Source organism: Rhopalosiphum padi, chromosome 2, assembly GCF_020882245.1.
Source record: "Rhopalosiphum padi isolate XX-2018 chromosome 2, ASM2088224v1, whole genome shotgun sequence".
Lineage (NCBI taxonomy): Eukaryota > Metazoa > Arthropoda > Insecta > Hemiptera > Aphididae > Rhopalosiphum > Rhopalosiphum padi.
In genome coordinates, this window is record NC_083598.1 from 12,396,446 (window position 1) to 12,416,420 (window position 19,975).

The 19,975-nt window shown below is 30.1% G+C and overlaps 2 protein-coding genes and 1 long non-coding RNA gene across 5 annotated transcripts in view; 1 reads left to right on the plus strand and 2 right to left on the minus strand.

Annotated features, from left to right (window-relative positions):
• The window catches only part of LOC132921412 (atrial natriuretic peptide receptor 1), a 280,157-nt gene extending 270,939 nt beyond the window's left edge, over positions 1–9,218 (plus strand). Inside the window, exons 19-21 of the mRNA XM_060984432.1 lie at positions 223–321; positions 2,587–2,678; positions 3,363–9,218. Coding sequence (XP_060840415.1) covers positions 223–321; positions 2,587–2,678; positions 3,363–3,578 — 407 coding nt within the window. The 3' untranslated portion in view covers positions 3,579–9,218. The remainder of the gene's footprint in view (positions 1–222; positions 322–2,586; positions 2,679–3,362) is intronic.
• A 225-nt stretch (positions 9,219–9,443) lies between these two features.
• Positions 9,444–11,522, minus strand: LOC132921415 (uncharacterized). 2 transcript variants are annotated; one of them, XR_009660866.1, is made up of 4 exons: positions 11,068–11,522; positions 10,889–10,991; positions 10,515–10,679; positions 9,444–9,782 (listed from the first exon to the last, which is right to left on the minus strand). It is a non-coding gene; the product is annotated as an uncharacterized LOC132921415 (long non-coding RNA). The 2 variants fall into 2 exon arrangements; XR_009660865.1 differs by having other exon boundaries at positions 10,889–11,522.
• An 838-nt stretch (positions 11,523–12,360) lies between these two features.
• LOC132921413 (GTP-binding protein 2) lies at positions 12,361–19,734 on the minus strand. Of its 2 annotated transcripts, none has more exons than XM_060984434.1 (8): positions 18,628–19,728; positions 18,348–18,560; positions 16,539–16,748; positions 15,895–16,236; positions 15,638–15,820; positions 14,281–14,392; positions 14,025–14,212; positions 12,361–13,966 (listed from the first exon to the last, which is right to left on the minus strand). In XM_060984434.1, the coding sequence occupies exons 1-8, from the start codon at positions 18,805–18,807 to the stop codon at positions 13,691–13,693; spliced, it is 1,704 nt and encodes a 567-aa protein (XP_060840417.1). In that variant the 5' UTR covers positions 18,808–19,728; the 3' UTR covers positions 12,361–13,690. The 2 variants fall into 2 exon arrangements, with proteins under 2 accessions (XP_060840417.1, XP_060840418.1); XM_060984435.1 differs by having other exon boundaries at positions 13,738–13,966; positions 14,039–14,212; positions 18,628–19,734.
• Between the last annotated feature and the right edge of the window lie 241 nt (positions 19,735–19,975).

Consider the following 19,975-nt stretch of genomic DNA (forward strand, 5'->3'; position numbering starts at 1 on the left):
TATCTTTGTCTAAAAAATACTTAGAGCAAACATAATTTTACAAACACGTTTTTTTCCTCGTTATAACATATTACAACCCCGATTAGAAATGAACGGTAAACTAAATAAAGGACAAAAAATAATATATAGTTTATTTGACGTTCAAAGGTTAACATTTTTAATACAATATTATATTATGCCTATATGCTTTTAAAAAACATGTCCTTATTTTTTTTTCTCCAGGACCTTGTGTAACCGGAGTGGTCGGACTTAAAATGCCAAGATACTGTTTATTTGGAGACACGGTCAACACAGCCTCGAGAATGGAATCCAACGGACAAGGTATGCTTTATATTCTACTCCCCTTAATCTCGTTGATATTAAAAAAAAACAATATATGAGCCGTCGCTTTAACCCAGAAACGAATAATACCCGTTTAAACACGTATATACAATATCACGACGTACCTATTATCATTTCGCCACATTAACCGTGTACGTGGAAATTCTAAAACAATAATGCATAAGCACACGAACATAGTATAGATACTTATTATTATTACTATTATTATTGTATCCGTGTGCATTCGGATCGGATCTCTTACTATATAGATCGGTCACTAGGTCAACTGCGGTGTATACAGCAAACTACCTAGCTATATAGTAACTATATAATAATATTATAATATACACGGATCTCCCTTCGCACTGCGCAATATTCAACCTCCCCGACACACATACATGAATTATATCGGTACGTCATATCCTGCGCAGTGCCGGCGTCCGCGGTAAAGCTGCTGTTCCCGTCCGTATATCGGTACGTAATAAAATTTTAGACGTATTGTGCACGCATATATAATATCAGCGCAGACAAAACTAATCTGGATAATCGAATTCCGTGGACGGAATAAAATCATACGACCTACAAAACAACGACATAATATATATTATACATATAATAATAATAATAATAACGTAGAATTATTCTATATACGTACTATATACGTTCCCACGTATTATTGAATCCGGACATAATAGCCATTATCATTTTTACTGTGCCTTTACCCACCTATCGTAATATCCGTTTGGGGTTAGGTATAACAGTATATTACAGTATTATACATACTATCAAAATACCTTTTCGAACAAGCCGAAATCAATTTTACGTGCCTTTAATAAATAGGTAAATAATATATATATATATATGTGTATTTAATAATACGAAACTGTTTTATTAGTCGGTAAAAAGGGTTCGTCGTAAAGCCACACAATGGTGTAGAACGTAGCGCTCAATATAAAAATATGATTCGCAATACTGTTATTATTAATATCTGCGACTGCGCTTTTTAGACGGAATACATGTATGGTTATGGGAAAATATAATATCTAATTTATTTTTTCTTTTGAAATGCATTATTCCACCTGTCAGAAATCATCTCGGTACCAAAATTTACGATCTTAAAAATTAACTTCGGTTCACATTTTTCAATACACCGAAATGTTCGTCATTATTCATTCAATCTGAGTACGCACACGCGTATGTCTATCCGTCGAACCGCATTTTCCACATAATCTGTCAATTTAGTACGTCAAAAAACCCCACCGAACTCGTTCGTCAGTGCATGTCATGCTAACCGAAATCTATCTAAGAGACGGTTGGTGTACCTACATATTTACGTAGGCGTCTACGTAAAATATAATCATCGGGTTCTGATGAATCCGTGAATCCAAAAGATTATCCAATCACACCTTGACGGTTTGTCTATAAAATTGCAGTAGGTACTCAAAAATTATTACCTATATCATAGTAATAAAAATTAAAAATATATAAAACAATATATAACTTAAGTAACAGGAAAATATAAATTATTTGATGCCTGCCTAGCTACTAAGCTGCGTTGAATCAATCATTCGTTAAACCTTTAATCTTTGCGTGTTATCATAATATAATATTATTATACAAATTATTATTGTAATATTCACATTTACCTTAATATAAATATTGCAGATTTCCCTTTCTATTCACGAGTTCCGTGAAAAGTTAACAAATCTGTGTAAATATGTATTTCGCCAACTGTGGTGTAAATAATAAGTAATATGATCGCAAAAATGTACAAATTCAAATTGTCTTATTATTATATTACTCCCGATGCTATTGTAATTTATTTACTACGCTTCGATACTCTAGCGAGCATTTCTGGTAAAACATTTGAAATTCCAGAGACTAAACGATTACGACGATTACGTTTAAAAATTTCGCACATACTTCGCACATACTAAAACAAAACAAACAAAATAAATAACACTGACCTCGCCTTGAGCCTACCTCATAAATCGATACATAATAGGTATTATTTATTATGTACCGACACATTTATATATTTTGTACTAATTTGTACGAATATTCAACATTTCAATGGATGTAAACATAGAAAAATGATTTTCTGTACACACGTTACTATTGAAGCGAAAGGAAAAAATAATTAAATGGGAGAAAAACGCAATTAACTGATTGTTCCTGGCTGTGCATACTACAAATATAATATATATATATTTATTTGGATGGCGATTATATCATTGTAAATGTGTGTGTATGTGTGTTTTCTAGCGCTGAAAATCCACGTGAGTCCGCAAACAAAAGAAGTGCTCGACACGTTTGGCACGTTCGACTTGGAACTCAGAGGCGAAATCGAGATGAAGGTAAGGATTTAGGTCCATTATTTTCTAGTCCATTACGCGTCATTTTTGTCGTCCCCTAGGTCTATATATATAATATATTATACGTGTAACGTGTGTGTGTGTGTGTGTGTGTGTGTGTAATATCAACTGCACGCTATATATATATATATATATGTATACTACTACTACTTTTTCTGAAAAAACGACGAAAAATATGACGACAGACGGTGCGAATCACTACGTGGCGTATTCAATAACTCCCAATCAACCCAATAAACCTCCTCTTCCTCCAGAAATAGACAATAAAAAATGTATAGTGATTTTACCCATCAGAAAAATAGGGTTTACCTTACAATGAATCACCTAGTACATTATACAGCTGCGTATAATCCAAATTCTGACATACTACATAGTAAATAATTATTACGATCACAAAATAATTGTTATCATATCATTCATAAAATCATATCAATTTTTTTTTTTTTGTATTCTAATTGCCCATCAATTAATATAACACTATTATAACTGTCAAGTTCTTCCTCGTGTAAGTCAATAAATCCCAAAGTACGCCGTTAGTATGAGCATACCAGCTGCAGTATACTTATTCAGTACCTTTTACCTGCATGCCTTGTGCACTTACAGTAGACTCACAGACACCAAACTAATGAAAAATCTTAATTTTTTTCGTCTCTCTGCCTCGTATAGGGCAAAGGAAAAGTGACGACGTACTGGTTGTTGGGCGAGAAAACTCCTACCGCCGAAATGGCTCCTGTGCTTCCGGTTAAACCGATCGGATCGTTTTCTAAATTACACGCAACAAACAGCGTCGGGTCATCGTCCACCAAGTCCGTGGCCAACAGCATAGCCAACCACAACAATATCAGCGCGTCCACGCCGCTTTTACAAGGCGACAACGGCTAAGAAGATTCATACAATTTAGTATTTTTTTTAAATTTTTTTTTATATACATACATAAAAATAATTATATTATTATAGTCACTCAGGAAAAAACCAAATAAAAAAAACCATTACCCCTCCACTTCAAACTCTCTACACCCCTCCCGATCTACGCGCGTTTATTCAAATGGTATTATGTATGCAATACGCATTTTCGTGTTTATAGTACTGTATATATATTTATATATCGTCTGCTGCAGTCTAGAACTTTCCTTCTCGATCGCAAACCTCTCGCCGCTTATCGTCACCACCCTTCCGCTCTCACCCATAGTCGCGATTTTTGTCACAGACACGTAATAAGTACATACGTAAGCGCGCTGCAGACTATGTAATATAATAATAATATCGTAACAATCATATCGTCTGCGGCGAAAGTCATCTTCGGTGGCAGACTGTCTAATATATATATATATATATATTTAAGTCGCGGATAAACTAAAATCGATGATAAAAGCATTTCGCCATTGTCGCGTATTAGGTTACGATAGGTACCACCTACTCTGCAGTCAAAAGTCAAACTCACTCGTCTCTCACGACAATGTGTAAGTAATGTATATAAATGGACCGACACGATGACTGCCGGTGATCTCCTTGCACGACAGCCGTCCATACGAAATATCGTCGCCAACTGAAATGTCATAAAATTCACTGCTAAATAAAATATATTATTACGATCGTTCCGCGGAGATATGATTGTTGTACAACGCACGTGATCAGTCCGATCGTACGATAATATTATTAAGCAGCTGCGACAGTATAACGCAATATATTGGCATAAAATGCTTTATATTTACGTCAAAATAACGCAATTGTGGCGGCCGAGGTGACGATGGCGGGGGACGGTTGATTTGGGGGTCTGTGTGAACGTGTATGGGGTGTAACGAGCGTGTGGGAACTCGGGGGGGAGGGAGGGAGTGATAAACGGCATATACCTATATAGTATTGCCGTGTGCAATTGTGGGTGTCCAACACGACACGACCGCGACTGAACATCGAACGGCGACGTGGCTTAGCCAGGGGACCATGACAATAATAATATTATTACATCCGGTACCCCTCCCCCCTCCCATCATGACTTTAATCGACGGATTCGTACGTACCGCGAGATGAATAGTTCGCTGCTGCGGCTGTCATCGGCATTGCGGCTGATGATCATATATTTTTATAATCCATATCATTATGATATAATTATATCACGTAAATCAGCCGAAGTTTTTTGCCGACCGCACGCACAAGACACCCGGTTACGATAACAATAATAATGTGCGTAAATTATAGGTACTATGTATAATATATAGTATGATATATTACCTAGGTATGCGGACGAGCGGTTATATATTATGTTTTTTACGTGCTGTAAAAAAATAGTCGTAGCGGTGTATAATGTCCGCGCGCTGCGATGCCGGTGATCGGAGAGAAGAATGAGCTGCTGTAATAATCGTGATTGCGGTGCGACCACACTTTCTCAGTTAATATTTTATCATTACCCGTCGTCGTCCGTCGTTATAATCCCATTCGGCATCGTATAACTACACCTACCAATGTATTATGGCCATAACTATATAATAATATATTAATATATGCCGGCGACCAGCAACCGTGTAGGTAAGGTATGATATATTTAGCACGTCGTGTCGTCGTGATATCATATAACCACTGCTGGAACGCGCGACAATCATAACGATCTTGTGAGGTCGACGATGATGTGGGAGAACTACCCCATCCTGGGCGGCGTTGTAATTGCCACGGTTTATGATATTGTATATGTATAATATTAGAATTAGATAGATTTACTACGCGATCGGGCGAGAGGGATTGTCCGACGACGGACTATTCTGTTTTGTGACGACATATTATTATTATTATTATTATTATTATTATTATTGTTGTTGCTATTATTATTACTACCTATATAGATTTTAATATTTTCTCGTCGAGGCGTGCAAAAGAATGCACACTCTTGTCGTACTTAAAAGTAATTTATATTCCCATTTTATAAAACCATAATATTATATTGTAAATCGAGTAGATTAGATCTTTAATAATATTATGGGTGCCTCCAGTCTTTTAATGCGTTCAGATATTATACAACAGACTAGTGATACACGAGTTCGATAATACCGTGCTTTCGTCCTAAAAACTGTGCAGAAAAACTAGTTTAAAAGTCGAGTGTATTTAAAAAATGTTTTTCCCGGTAAATTGTATAATTCAATTACCTGTTAATTGAAAAATCTATTTACAAAAAAAAAGTCTAAATCATGACTATATTTATGGTTGATAGGTTATACCTATCTACGCATTTATTTTAATTAAAGACTTAATTATTTCAGTAAAATAATAGACAATTTCGTTAAAAATATTGGCAAAAAAATAAATAGGTTTCATAAAAAATAATATCCAGTCTGGAAATCGTCAGGTTTGCAATGATTTACTCTTACACAAGTATTAAAAGAAAGTATTAAAATAATATTTTACAACACATTTGTATTTTTCATCCATTCTGTTCCTATCGAGTAACAGCAAATCGAATAAAACAACAAAAAAACCTGTATGCCCCGACTAAACTCAACTTAGTTCATATTATTTTCCTGAAAGTATAAGACCCGAACTATACGGTTATTAGAATTTCATAATATCTTAATATAACTTTTAACTGACGCTATACAAAAAAAAAATAACATGACAATTAAAAAAAAAATGATTTTTTAAATTTAATGATATATAAATATTGTCTAGATCTTGCTGATCAAACTAAAGCAGATATTATTAGGTACTGTTATTTTTCGAGTACTTGCAATAAAACGCAATAGGGACAACGGCGGTTATCGGTACTTACCGATTTACTGATTTCCCTCCCGCGGATCTTAATTTCATTTCATTTCGATCGCGTCGATGTTGTTATTGTTATTATTGTGTAGGTATGTAATGATGGCGCTGTGTTGACTATTGGATTAAAAAATAATAAAAAAAAACCCGCATAAACGCGTATTGTTATTATAATAATGTTACGCTATTGAAATTGTATTTGTAAAACGGTTCGTCGTAGCGCGACTAGGTGGTAAATACTAAATAATAAAAACAACTGCGGCGGCGAGTTAATTACAAAATATAACTACTAAGTTATTGTTGTTAATTTGTCGATGTAATGTGTATATGTAGATAGGTATCTACTGGCTACTTAGTATTTTTAATACGTATTCATTCGTTCTAATAGTATTAGGGTCTCTTTATCAATCTGCCTCGTCCCTTCTCCCTCCTCCACCCCTTTTATACAATTTATTTTAATGATTAAATGTTTAATAATATTAATTATATAACTGACGCGAACCATTTTTTTTATATATATAATATACTATAATTATTTTGTTTTAGATAATAATTAAATTTAAAAAATCATTCATACGTTTTAAGTATGATTCTATATATTATAATTTATGTATAAAGTTAAATATTATATTGTATTATTATATTAATATCCTTTTATCTACTGGTTTTCAACAATGCGTAAACAGTGTGCATTCGATGTGATTGCATAATATATTATATAATAATATAGGTTAGTTATTATATTATTTTATTATGTTGTGTATTTTTTTTATTAACGCTAACAAAACTGTTGTGGCTACCAAAATATATTTTACATATTGTACAATAATATCTACATAATGTCGATTCAATGGTATACCAATGACTTACTGCATGCAGCTGCAGCATGCGCTAGAAATGCCTTTTAACATTGTTATTTATTTTCTCCTCGACTAAAAACCGAGCACGTCATCGTTTAAGTGTCACAAGTTTTTTTTAAATAATTTATTAGGTGGGTGATATTTATTATATCAGCCGTATTAATAAGTTCGATAAATACGGCCGGGGCTAGGAAGCACAAAATGATAACAATATTATATAGATTCCACGGAGTTTTAAGACAATCATCGACAAATATTAATAACAGTTTAATCTATTATTATATGATTTTATATCTATACAATTATTATTCTCGTTTTGTTACCGCTTTGTGTTAATTAAATAATAGTCGTTAATATTATTATTTTTTTTTTTTTTTTATAAAGTTTAATAACTATATTATGCGTATACCTAATAAGTTGTGTTTTAACTCATTAAAAAAAAAAAGGCGAAAAAAAGAAAATTCGTGATCTCATTTTGTCCCCAACACTATATAATATAAAATACCTATTACATTATATAATATATTATAATTTATTAATTGTATTATCCTTTTGTATTATTATTGTTCTATATTACTATATTATTCGGCTTTACTTGTTTCTATTTTTATTTTTATTTTTTTTTTTTTGATGAAACCATACTTAATATTTTGTTTCTCTAGAGTTAATGCCTAGAGTACCTATTTATTATAATATAATTTCAACGTTATTACTCAGATTAGAGTTGTATCAAATAATATTATATATTAGACCCGAGTGTTATATTGCAGGTAAATAATATAACACATAATATTTGCGTAATTCGCTTTAATATATAATATAGAAAAATCACAATCGAACACATAAACTAACATAATGTTGTATAATGTATTGTATAAAATCAAATACATTCCTAAAATTTATGATAATACTGTTTACCCATAATAATATATTAAATATAAGTAGTATGTTTATGTATTTTATTTTGCTGTATAACGCTTTTGGTTTGATTTTGTTATCGTGTCGCTCGTTAAATGTCGTTGGAACGAAAACGTAATAGAAGTATTAAACTACAATGTATTCATACGAAAACAATAATTATATGTTTATCGATGTTTTTGTTAAGTGAAATTTATGTGTGCAACATTATTATTATTATAATATATATATATAGTTATTAAATGATAAATTGTTATGATTCACATTATAAGCCATATCAAAACGAATGGACCATCCTGTGCATGTAACCACGAGTGAACATATTACTGTTGATTTCTATTATAAATGTATAATTATTATTATAATATTACCTATATATTATTATTATTATATACCTACGTGCGCATATATGTGCGCCCGACAGTATAATTTCGTATTGATTGTACTGGAGGACCAAATAAGATTAATAATCATAGTAAAAAAATGCGATTAATATAATACGGAACGATTTACTACGAAATTCATTGACACACATAATTAATTAGTATTTGTTTATTTCGTTTATTTTTTGGCGATGTTCTAAAATTGATTTCACAACAATTATATCTGACCTTAAATAACGAATAAATCGTATAATATTATCTGATTCTAAAAAAATATATACGTTATGACTAAAAAATGTATTGTTATTGATGTTTATATTTATCACACTAAATGTGATGATAAATAGGTCTTATTTTGATTAAGTATAATTATTATTAAAATAATATAAACCGTCTTTTCGATACCACGAAAAATAAAAAAATAAAAACAAAAGATTCATTTTCAGTAAATCGTTTTGTATAAAATATTATGACGCATTGTATTATTGTACATAATAAGCTAGTATTTAATAATGATAGGTGATAAAATGTATTCTAGTTCTTGTTTGTGTTTTCATTCGAAATAATTAATATGTCAGTACATTATATTATATTAAATAATAGTTGTAATAACTAAATGGATTCTGTGTTAATTTATTTCATACGTTATATCCTATTATAACTTTAGTGGCGTACGGCAGAGTGAACTTAAGTTTGCCAGAGAGACTTCAGTTGCACGTTTGCACCACCCACATGTTTTATTCAAAAAAGATTAAAGAACCACTTATCATAATACCATGGCACATTTATTCTACTAATATATTATTTATTCATGTTATACCTTCAATAAAATGATTGTTCGTAGCAAATACTATTTATTTATTTTTTTACTAAAGACGAAAACATTATTAACAAATAAAATTGAATAATGAATTATTTAATGGATTTTAACTATTACCATCCATTGCCGACTACAAATAAATATGTATTTAATATTAAAGTCTAGGGTTATTTAGACAAAGATTCTTTAAAGATTAAATCAACATTGCTCTTGAAACCAATAGATGCAGCACTTACATTAGTAATCATGCTAATTTTTCAAAATATATATTTTGCTTTTACCAGCCTTTAGTGAAAAGGCTCTTGTTTCCAGTCCATTCCATTTTAATCTTCGGTCTACGAATAATCGAATATAATATACACTATAAAGTAAAAGTAACAAAAATATAAGAAAAAAATTTGAAAAACTGAAAGAGGGACAGGGAATTCGAGCAATGTTTCAGCATACTATCAGCAGCTGGTTTAACGCTGACTAAATATCCATTAGTTATACACTGTGAAATTGTGAATACACTAGTCGAAAGACTTTTGAATAAAAATGTTGTATAGGTAATAAATGGATTTGTTTGAAGGTTTAAAACGTTTAAAAGTAGAAGTAAGTATAAAAAATTAACTACCTATCGTGTTAAATGTAAACCACATATTAGGAAATTACACCTTATTGCGACTTGCATTATTGCAGACAGCAGCCACTAATAGGCGGGTATAATAATATAGTAAACGGACACTTTGTACTATCTATTGTTTAAGTTGCATACCGCGAACAGTTAGTACGGATAAAATAAATTGGTAATAATCAATCGTGAAAACTTTGTACGAATAAACAGGAAAATATATTTTACAAGATAAGATTAAATTAAATTATTCAAAACTTTAGATCGTGAATCGTGATCACAATCAGTACGAGACTAGGGTTTGGTGACATAGTATATAGGCTATAGAGGACAACATTAATTACACTCTGAAATACACTATGAACCAAAACTAAAATACATTAAACTAAATATTAAATTATTAATTATTGTGGTTAAGATTATACATATAACAGGTATATATTACAAGTTCATTATTGTATATATAAATATATATATTACCTTTGGTGTTTGCATTGGTTTTCCATAACCAATAAACCGAACGTTTGTACGTCAGCTGAGTATTAATAATCGGTGGCACATCAATTTCGTTGTCAAAACGAACTCAATAATATCTATGCACTAGATTAGGACGACGCATAATGCCAAAAATCACACATCCTCAATCTGCAACTCAAACAGGTCACATTGTAATAATGTATAAGATAAAATAAAATAAAAAAGTCGTATGTTTCGGTTTTTTTTTGCGAGAAAACTGTTTTAGCGACCCTACTGACGACACGTGTTAAGTCTCGAGGTCCAAAATCAAATCCTTCTGCTCGAAAACTTGCATACGAGTTTTTTTCAAAAAAGTGGTTTTAACTGGATTTAAGTACTTAATATTTGGATTTTCACAATTATTTTTAGATATAAACCTTGGCCGACGGTCCCTCTTGCACGATATATCGTTTTCGGAAGCTTCTTGTACGATTTGAACGCCTAAAAACGCGGAAAATCAGTTTTTTACGGCGAATTAGTCAAAAAGTAACGATTGCCGTCAAAAAGTGACGAATACCTATATAATAAATTAAAAATGTCAAATGTTTCGGTTTTTTTTTGCGGGAAAACTGTTTTGTCGACCCTACTGACGACACGTGTAAACTGTTTCGGCGATGGAACAACCGGCGAATAAGTCGGACAACAATGATCAAAATATTAAAAACGTACTGAAGCGTTTAATACCAACTAGATGTCCTCCATGAAGTAGTGGTGGCACACTCGGACGCACGACAATATAAAAACGGCCCGTTGTACGACGTTTACGCGTCGCAATGCGATTGAAGGCGACAGACGGCTGAACGCAATCGGGGACGCATTAAAATAATACGTCAACCGATTAAGAAGCTTATTCAAATCGCAAATGGTATTTTGTAATTGTACAAAAACACAATGTCGGTGTCGGAGACGTCTCACAAAAATATTGTAAAAGTAAAAAAATTAAAATTAATCAAATATCATGTGATTATGAGATTACGGAAACTCACAATCAATTGACAATTACTGACAGCATATTTCGTCTGAGTGCTGCAGTTACGACGTCTAGTTACGGTGGCCTGACGATGACGGTACTGAACGACATTCATCACATATATCCCGACTGTGGATTTGGACGATTTTGTGACGATATATATTTATTTATTATATATATCATAACATTATAGTAACATAATTACATCAGTACATTACTGACATAACGTGTCACGGACTAAACGGTGCACATTAATTTGCATCGGTATTGGCATGCGCTCGGATTGCTGCATGTATATATACATTGTAGCATTAATTATAAATACTAGTTACACAGTTCTCGCACTGCACTTAATCATAGTTACGGCGGCAAGAATAAAAAATGAATTTTATAGTATTGTTGGTTTATATCGCCATCTACCGGTAGTTTTATTGTTCGACGCTAAAAAATCGTCCTGTGAACAATCTATAGTATTTATGATCAATGATTATACTGAATAATTATGTTGTATATTTTTGGCAAAAATTAATTCAACTTGCAGTATGAAATATTAATTTAAAAAAGTAAAATAGATACAGTAGAATAGATTTTCCTTGAAATTTTGATAACATTCATTGTTGGCAAACCCCGCGATTCTGAACAAATTTGTCTTGTCAAATTGACAAAAATGTATTTCCAGCTACTGTTGTATACCAAGTGACGAGTTGGTATTTTATTTTTCTGTTTAGAATTTATTAAAATTGTAATCTAGGTATCAAAAAACTATCTAAAATATAGTACACATTTCCAAAAAATTAATTTAAAAAAAGGTGTCTTAATAATGAACATCTAAAACAAAAATTGTATTATATGAATAACTGTTTAATGGGGAAAAAATAGTAAATGATTAATATAACATTGATAACTAAAAAAAACATATAAAAACTATAACAAAAGTACTGATAAATGATGCATTTAATATTATTGTTTAAGCTGTATAGCTACATTGAACACAAGTAAAAACATTATTACATTTAAACTAAAAAAAAAACTTAAGATAATATTATTATGTACTTAACTTATAACATTGTTTTTCTATTAAAATAGTTTAGTGTCTGAATACTCTTTAAATTAAAATATATAACTCAGTCACACCATTTTACAACTAAACTATAAAATATAAATCCTAAAATTATAAGTTAAAATAACTTTTTGTACTTCATTCCTTTTTCTCAGGTTTACCTCTTTGCAACTAAAATAAATAAGTGTTCTAACTAATATTAAAATTATTTCTACACTATACATTTAATACAATAATAATTAAATATAAAATAGACATTAAATTCTTAAGTAATTTATATATTAAAAGATAAATCTAACATTTATGTTGTATTGTATGCTTTAAAAATATATTATATTTAATATTTAAATTATAAATAAATTGTAGTTTTTATTATCATTATATTATCTTATAATTAACAAAAAAACTATTAATATATTTGTTATTTTTACATTATACAAGCATTAAACATATTAAATAACAACGTTTTTTTATAATATATACATGTCTTTTTATGAGTTTGTAAAAATTGTAATATTACGATGCATAATAAAAATAGTCAATTTAAAACTTGATATGCAAAATCATATTTCCAAACAATATTATTTTAATTACTTTCCTAAAACCCAACTGATATTCCAATTTCATTTTATTAATGTTTGTAAAAAATAACAGTATACAACATTAACAGCCATTTTCAATTTAACTTTTGCATAAAATGATAGCATAAAATTTTTCACTTCAAATTTTCATAAAATGATAATATTGAATACAAGAATAATAAAACTTTTAAAAAAAATGTCTAATGAATCATTTATTAATTTATATTTAAAAAACTATCATGTTTTTCTTAAACCGTTGAACATGGATATTACATAAAAAGACACCATAAAATGGTTAAGAATGGTCATCTTAAATTTAAAAATATTGATATATTTATAGTTGTATATTAAATTAGCTTTAAAATTTTTAAATATATTGTTATTACTATAGATAAAATTGTTATGCATTATATTAAGTAAAAAATATTGTATACAACATGTGATTTTATTTTAAAAGTTTGGTTTATAGTACTATTTAGTATATTCATCTGTGTAAATATCAACTATCGGTTATATACAAACAAAATGTTTATCCTGCCACTACTTGCAAAGCAAACACCTGTGTAACAATTCCAATTCCTTTAGTCTGCCCTTCTCTGAATAATAATCTCATGCCTTCTGTTACATATTCTGGATGACGTGCAAACTTAAATATTACTGATGCAGAGTCATTTGTGTGCATGCCTCGTTTATCACACTCCATGATAGCAACAATAGCAGCAGTTTGTCGTATATTCCCAATGTGTACAGTGGTTTGAAATCCATTATGTATAGATGTTGCATGATAAAGTACCACAATCCTAGCCTACAAATTAAATCCAGATAACAACAATTTTTTCAACACAACTAAATTGTCGCTATACCTGAAAGAACATACAGGCACTATGATTCACGCCTAATCCCAATAAAACCATACCATTCCTCAGGCCCGGTATAGCTTTTTCTAAATTTAATGATGCACTCTGGGTTGCTTTTACTACACGGCATGGAGCTTTATTTCTGTGTATAGACTGTACAGTGACTGGAACAAATGTTCCATTATCAAGAGGACCTAGAAAAAAAAAAAAAAAAAAATGTTGCACTAATATTTTAATGTTTAATAAATTTACTGTTAAATACCTATGACTAATTCTGTAGCTATATTCACAACACCTTGTGTAAGTACACCACCGACAATCGTACCAATATCTGGTACTTTAAAAATCTCATCTATTTGGAACTGACAACATTCCTAAAAAAAAGTATAAAAAAAATATTATGGACTTTATAAAATTTGATACTTTAAGCTGTTGAAAAAAAAATGTATTGCACCCATATAATAATTGTATTTGACTATCCAAATTTACAATCACTATAATTGAATACCATTAGTGTCTTTAAAAATATGATAATATACATGATACATATTTCCTACATCAATAATATCAATATTATATAATAAAATATATAATAAACAATTAACAAAAAAAAAAATTAGGCCAATAATCATTCTTATTCATTTTAATTTACAAAAATGTGTTCATTATTGTCTTCTTTACTTTAATTATTTCAAAGATAACAGTTTTCATAAATTTGAATCTATCAAAGTACATATTTAATGTTTAGAGAAACAAAATATAGTAGAACCGTTTATGACATTCGAGGGACACCAGTAAAAATTGATCATAATAATTGAGTCATAATTCTAAATGTTAAAAAAAAATTGATAATATAATACATGAACATAATATTATGATGTATCATATTTTTATCACTAAATCGTGACTTAAATACAGTAAAAAGTAAAATAAAAGTATTTGCATTAAAATTATCGCATACTAAAAAATTCTGTTATCTTAGTTTGTTAAACACTATATTTTTTTTTTATAGATTCTCTGATATTCATTAATTGCATGTTTACTGCAATCAAGTACATAAACTTCCTGATAGTAAAATTATCAAACAACGATAAAATTATTACTATCTTTTATTAAATTTCCTTCAACAAATGTAATACTGTCATTATAAATAAAATTAAAATATTTTTCTAAAAAAAACCAAAAATAACAGTCAACATCTGTAAATGATATAATCATTATATAACTGATACAAATGAGCACATAAAATATAAGTTTTTCCAGGATCTTCAATTTAATGTCCTGAAACTTGATTTGCAACTATATAACCGGTTTCTACTATAGTAAAATTTGTATATTGTTATATTCAAAAACTTGAGAAAAATCTATTCATTGCTAGTTTAAAATAACAAGTTACAGAAACCCAACAATGCCAACCATATATGTACAAACAAGATTTGCAATATAAATCATAAATACAGCCTAAAGAAATACAAATAGGTACAACTAAAATTTTTGTCATGTAGTATTCAATTATAGCATAAATTCTATTATTAAATTAGTGGTGGAGCAATATATTCTGCATCGACCTTGGTGGGGTCACACTTAAACAACTTTAGAAGTAAATGATATTATTGTACCTGTTCCAATCTTTCTTTTTCTTTTATACTTATACTTGGTGGTAAAACGTATAAAAATCTGGTTAGTAAATCTAAATTTTCACCAGTAACACTGGATATGGTAAATATAGGTACAACATTTTGTGTTGGCTGTGCTGAACTTGCTGTAATGACATCATCATCAGATTTAATAACAAGAGGAACCTGAAATTAAAAATGTATATACTTATAAACTTAATAGATTCTCAAACAGATAATAAACAAGTGATATAATTTACTTTTCGACACCCAATTGATTTCAACACTGACTCCAACCAATTGATTGTATTGTCTGCAGGAGTAATGTCAGTCTTTGTGACAACAATGCAAAATGGGAGCCTAAGTGCTAACGCTAAATCCATATGCTCTTTGGTCATGTCTAATTGAGTAGGACTAGAAACATTTACAGCTGGACTGCTCACAACTAACATAACATGATTTGGACAGTAACCACTTAAACCAGCTACGGTAGTTTTAAGATATTTTTTATGTCCAGCCAGATCAAGAAATGTGATCAACTTGGATGAACGATCTCTAATCTCTTCAGCTGTACGTGCTTTTTGATAGTTAATAACATCACCCTGAAAAATGTTTAAATTGAATTCAATAGAAATTGTAAATAGTTATGATAAAAAAATAAAACAATGATAAATATATTAGTTAACAAAAACTAGAAAAACAATTTAAAGTTACAGACCAAGTTATTTATTTAAATATATCCAGAACTAGTAGTTTTCATTTTTATATTATAATTTTTAAAGCTGTAACCCTAAATTTTTTGTTTTCAGTTTAATTATTTATATTATAAATAAATGTTCGTGTAGTATTAACCTTAATTTATTCATTATTTATACATTGATAAACTATAATACATTTTAGTTACCTCAGTATCAAAACCGAGAATTTCATGAGATATAGAAGAAGTTCGTCCAGATCTAAGTTCATGTAAATGTCTTAAAACATTTAACCGTGCACTACCACGGCCGTTATCGAATTCGCCATGTGCTAAGACACCAAGAAGAGTTGACTTACCAGCATCTGCACCTCCTAACACAGCAACCATAACTTCTATACATTCTTGGTCATCTGGAACCTAAATCATACAAATTGTATTAAATTAAACTTGCTCTAAAAAAATGTGACATTTTATACTAATATTAAGGAAAAATATATGTATATACTTAAAATGATTAATATCCTTTCTTTAAACATGTATTATACAATTAATACAACTTGTAATTATTTTAAATAGTAACTACATAATAAACTTGATAATAAATACTTATAAATTAACTGGTTTCATGTAAGAATTAATGTTTTATGCTAAAACCAATAATTTATAATTTTAATTTTACTAATGAAAATAGTGATGTATTTAAACTACTTTCAGTTAAATTCTTAACTGTTTATTAGTCGAAATTGTGCTCATAAAATATGGCCTTGATATTTATATGTGATGAATACACATTTTTAGAGTTATCATAAAAGAATAATCTTCATAATATAATATAATCTTCAATTATTATTGATGGCAAAATTAATATAATCTTTTTTTTTTTATTGTGTATCTAAATTCGATAAGATTAATCAAAGGAAAATAAAATGACTTGCATAATATATCAAAAAGATCACTATAGACTGAAGTTAAATAAAAATTCTTTTTTAGATAGTAAAATTAAAAATGTTTAATAACCTCCATATTCAGTTAAATAAGCAATTTATTAGACAAGTGGAATAGTGGACAAACATTTTGTGGGGTAACCCCGTACCACTCCACTCCACACAACTAAACTTTAAATACGTATAACTCATAAACTACTCGCCCTAAATTCAAATTTTATGTATCAAAATACTCAGAAAATTATTCTGCTTTGGAATATGAAATTAAAACACTATGTTGTCATTCAAAAAAGTAAAAAACTTAAAAAATTATAAGGATAAAAAATATTTAAAAATATAATTTTTTAATAAAAACGTTGTTTTTTTAACAATTTGAAACTATGTAAAAAATATTTTCAAAAACATTAATACTTTTTGAAATAATGAGTGTTGTTTAATAAAAGAATCACCCTGTATAATTTTAAAATCAAATAAAATAGTTTTTATAAAGAAATTAGTAAATAAATTGTATGATCAGTTTTTATTCGACTAATAGTAATTTTCTTAAATTATGAACTTGACCTTCATTTGTACAATTTGAATGACACGTATGAAAAAAAAAACAAATAAGTAAGCAATTTGTTGTTTATAAGCATGAATGTTTCATTTTTACTCAAAAATCAATAAATAAATAATTATTTTAGCTCTAAATAATTTATGAATAAAATATTTTATGTAAATATTACATATTTACATTATTTTAATAATATGTAACGATACACATTATTTTATAAGAAAAAATATCAATTTAAATGTTCATAGCTAAAAGGTTGAAAAATATGAAGTAATAGATAATATAAAATCTTCAAATGTTTATACTACGATCATATTATAGAATTATTACTATTATTATAAAATATTACTTAAATTTGATTTAAATTAGTTAGGTATTAAGTATATATTATAAAAATAAATTTGTAAGATAATAAGATAGTTAGAAATTATTTTTATTAAGACTAATACAACTTATATTATATATAAATTTAATGTAAATCACACATATAAATAATAGTTTTAAATAAAAAATAAAAACCTTTCTAACTAAGACTTCCGCAACTATTTTATCCTTTCTGACAGATCTTTCTCGTAATACTGATGTAGTGGCACCAAGTTTGAGGGCCATTTGATCCAATGTAATTAAACTGGACTTCATATCATCAGAAGACAATCCGGTTAGCTTTCCCGTGTCTTCGACACCGATCTCATAGATAGCTTCACCGTGCCCCTCTCTTAGCCTCCACTTTAGCTAGTCACAAATAAGCATAATGTCATAAGTTTTGTTGAAAACGTAAAGTATAAAACAAATGTCTCACCTGCGTGACTAGATGTTCAAAGCGCAACTTCGACGGACTAGTCAGTTTGAGCTTGTACTCGACGTTGCCCATTTGCGGTTCGGGCGGCAGGCGGGAAGCATCGTTGTCGTCTTCTGGCCATACGTCGCAATTGGTCGGAGGACTCGTGCCCGGATCGAATAGGTCTAAGAACGAATCCATATCGGTCGTCGGCACTGCTTTCGACTGTTCCTTCGACTAAACGCAATTACAGATCATTTCACTGCTCCGCGATCCGACGACGCTGTGCCGCGCCACCGTCGTCGCCGTAACAATAAAACAATTAATCGGCTTACGGGCGAAGACCATCGACCAACGTCCAAGACTCGAGAACGAGTGACGAGTGTACACTCGTACACCCACTGGCACCGGATTTATTTATAAACAAAGCACCTTAAGGTCGTCCGTCACCGTATTTTGGCAGTTCGCGATATTGCGGTGGGTACCCTACTCGACCGACTGCAGCCGTTATCAGTCCGACTGCGGTTATCGCGCGACGCGAAAACATCCGACGATACGGTGTTTCAAGGGCGACTTTTCGAACAGGTGTTTTTTTTTGTTTTTCACTTTTCCGACTTTTCGTGCCAAAATGTGAATTCGCGCGACCTAGGAAAAAAATATCATCACATCACTGACCTCCCGTTTGGCACTTACGCGAAACGCTTGTTCACTCGTTATAATTGTCGACAAAACATATATTAATCTATTAATAGCGTTCCCGAGTATAGTTATAGGTATTATTTATAAAAATACGAACGAAAACAGCGATGGTCGATGGAAGTATGGAACGCGTGCACGGATTAGATTATTTTATTATAATAACATAATATTATGAAAATTCGTATATTTTCACGTACCTAGTCTGTGCATGAACATTAAACTTCCAATGTTTATGGCGATTGGTGATATTCGCGGCTATCCAGCATTCCGGTATTCACTGATGATCGCGATTCGTAGGCTATGAACAGTGTAAACCCGTATGCATATAAATCGCATAACATGGTGTAACGTGTAACAACAAGTATAATAAATGCATAACGCAGGTAATCGCGTGAGCGCGTGACGTAGTATCTACTTACACAGCACACCAGCACACGCGTGTGTAAAGTGCACATACATGATATTAATATTATTTTAATTATTATTTATTGTTATGCAGTCGTATAAAATATGTATAACATAGTATATAGTATTATAGTGGACGGTCGTAATAACATTATATGAACGGATAGCCGTGAGTGAAAGGCTCACGCTGACTATGGGTAATTGAGTAATACGTACCTACGGGTTTTAATAATTACGAAACGCTTATATGTACTACAGTCTACAG

Coding starts and splice junctions, on each gene's coding strand:
- LOC132921413 (XM_060984434.1), bottom strand. CDS start 18,807: ATGGATTCGTTCTTAGACCTATTCGATCCGGGCACGAGTCCTCCGACC. Junction 18,561..18,627: donor TTGAACATCTAGTCACGCAG/GTGAGACATTTG, acceptor ATTTGTGACTAG/CTAAAGTGGAGGCTAAGAGA. Junction 13,967..14,024: donor GTGCCTGTATGTTCTTTCAG/GTATAGCGACAA, acceptor TTTAATTTGTAG/GCTAGGATTGTGGTACTTTA.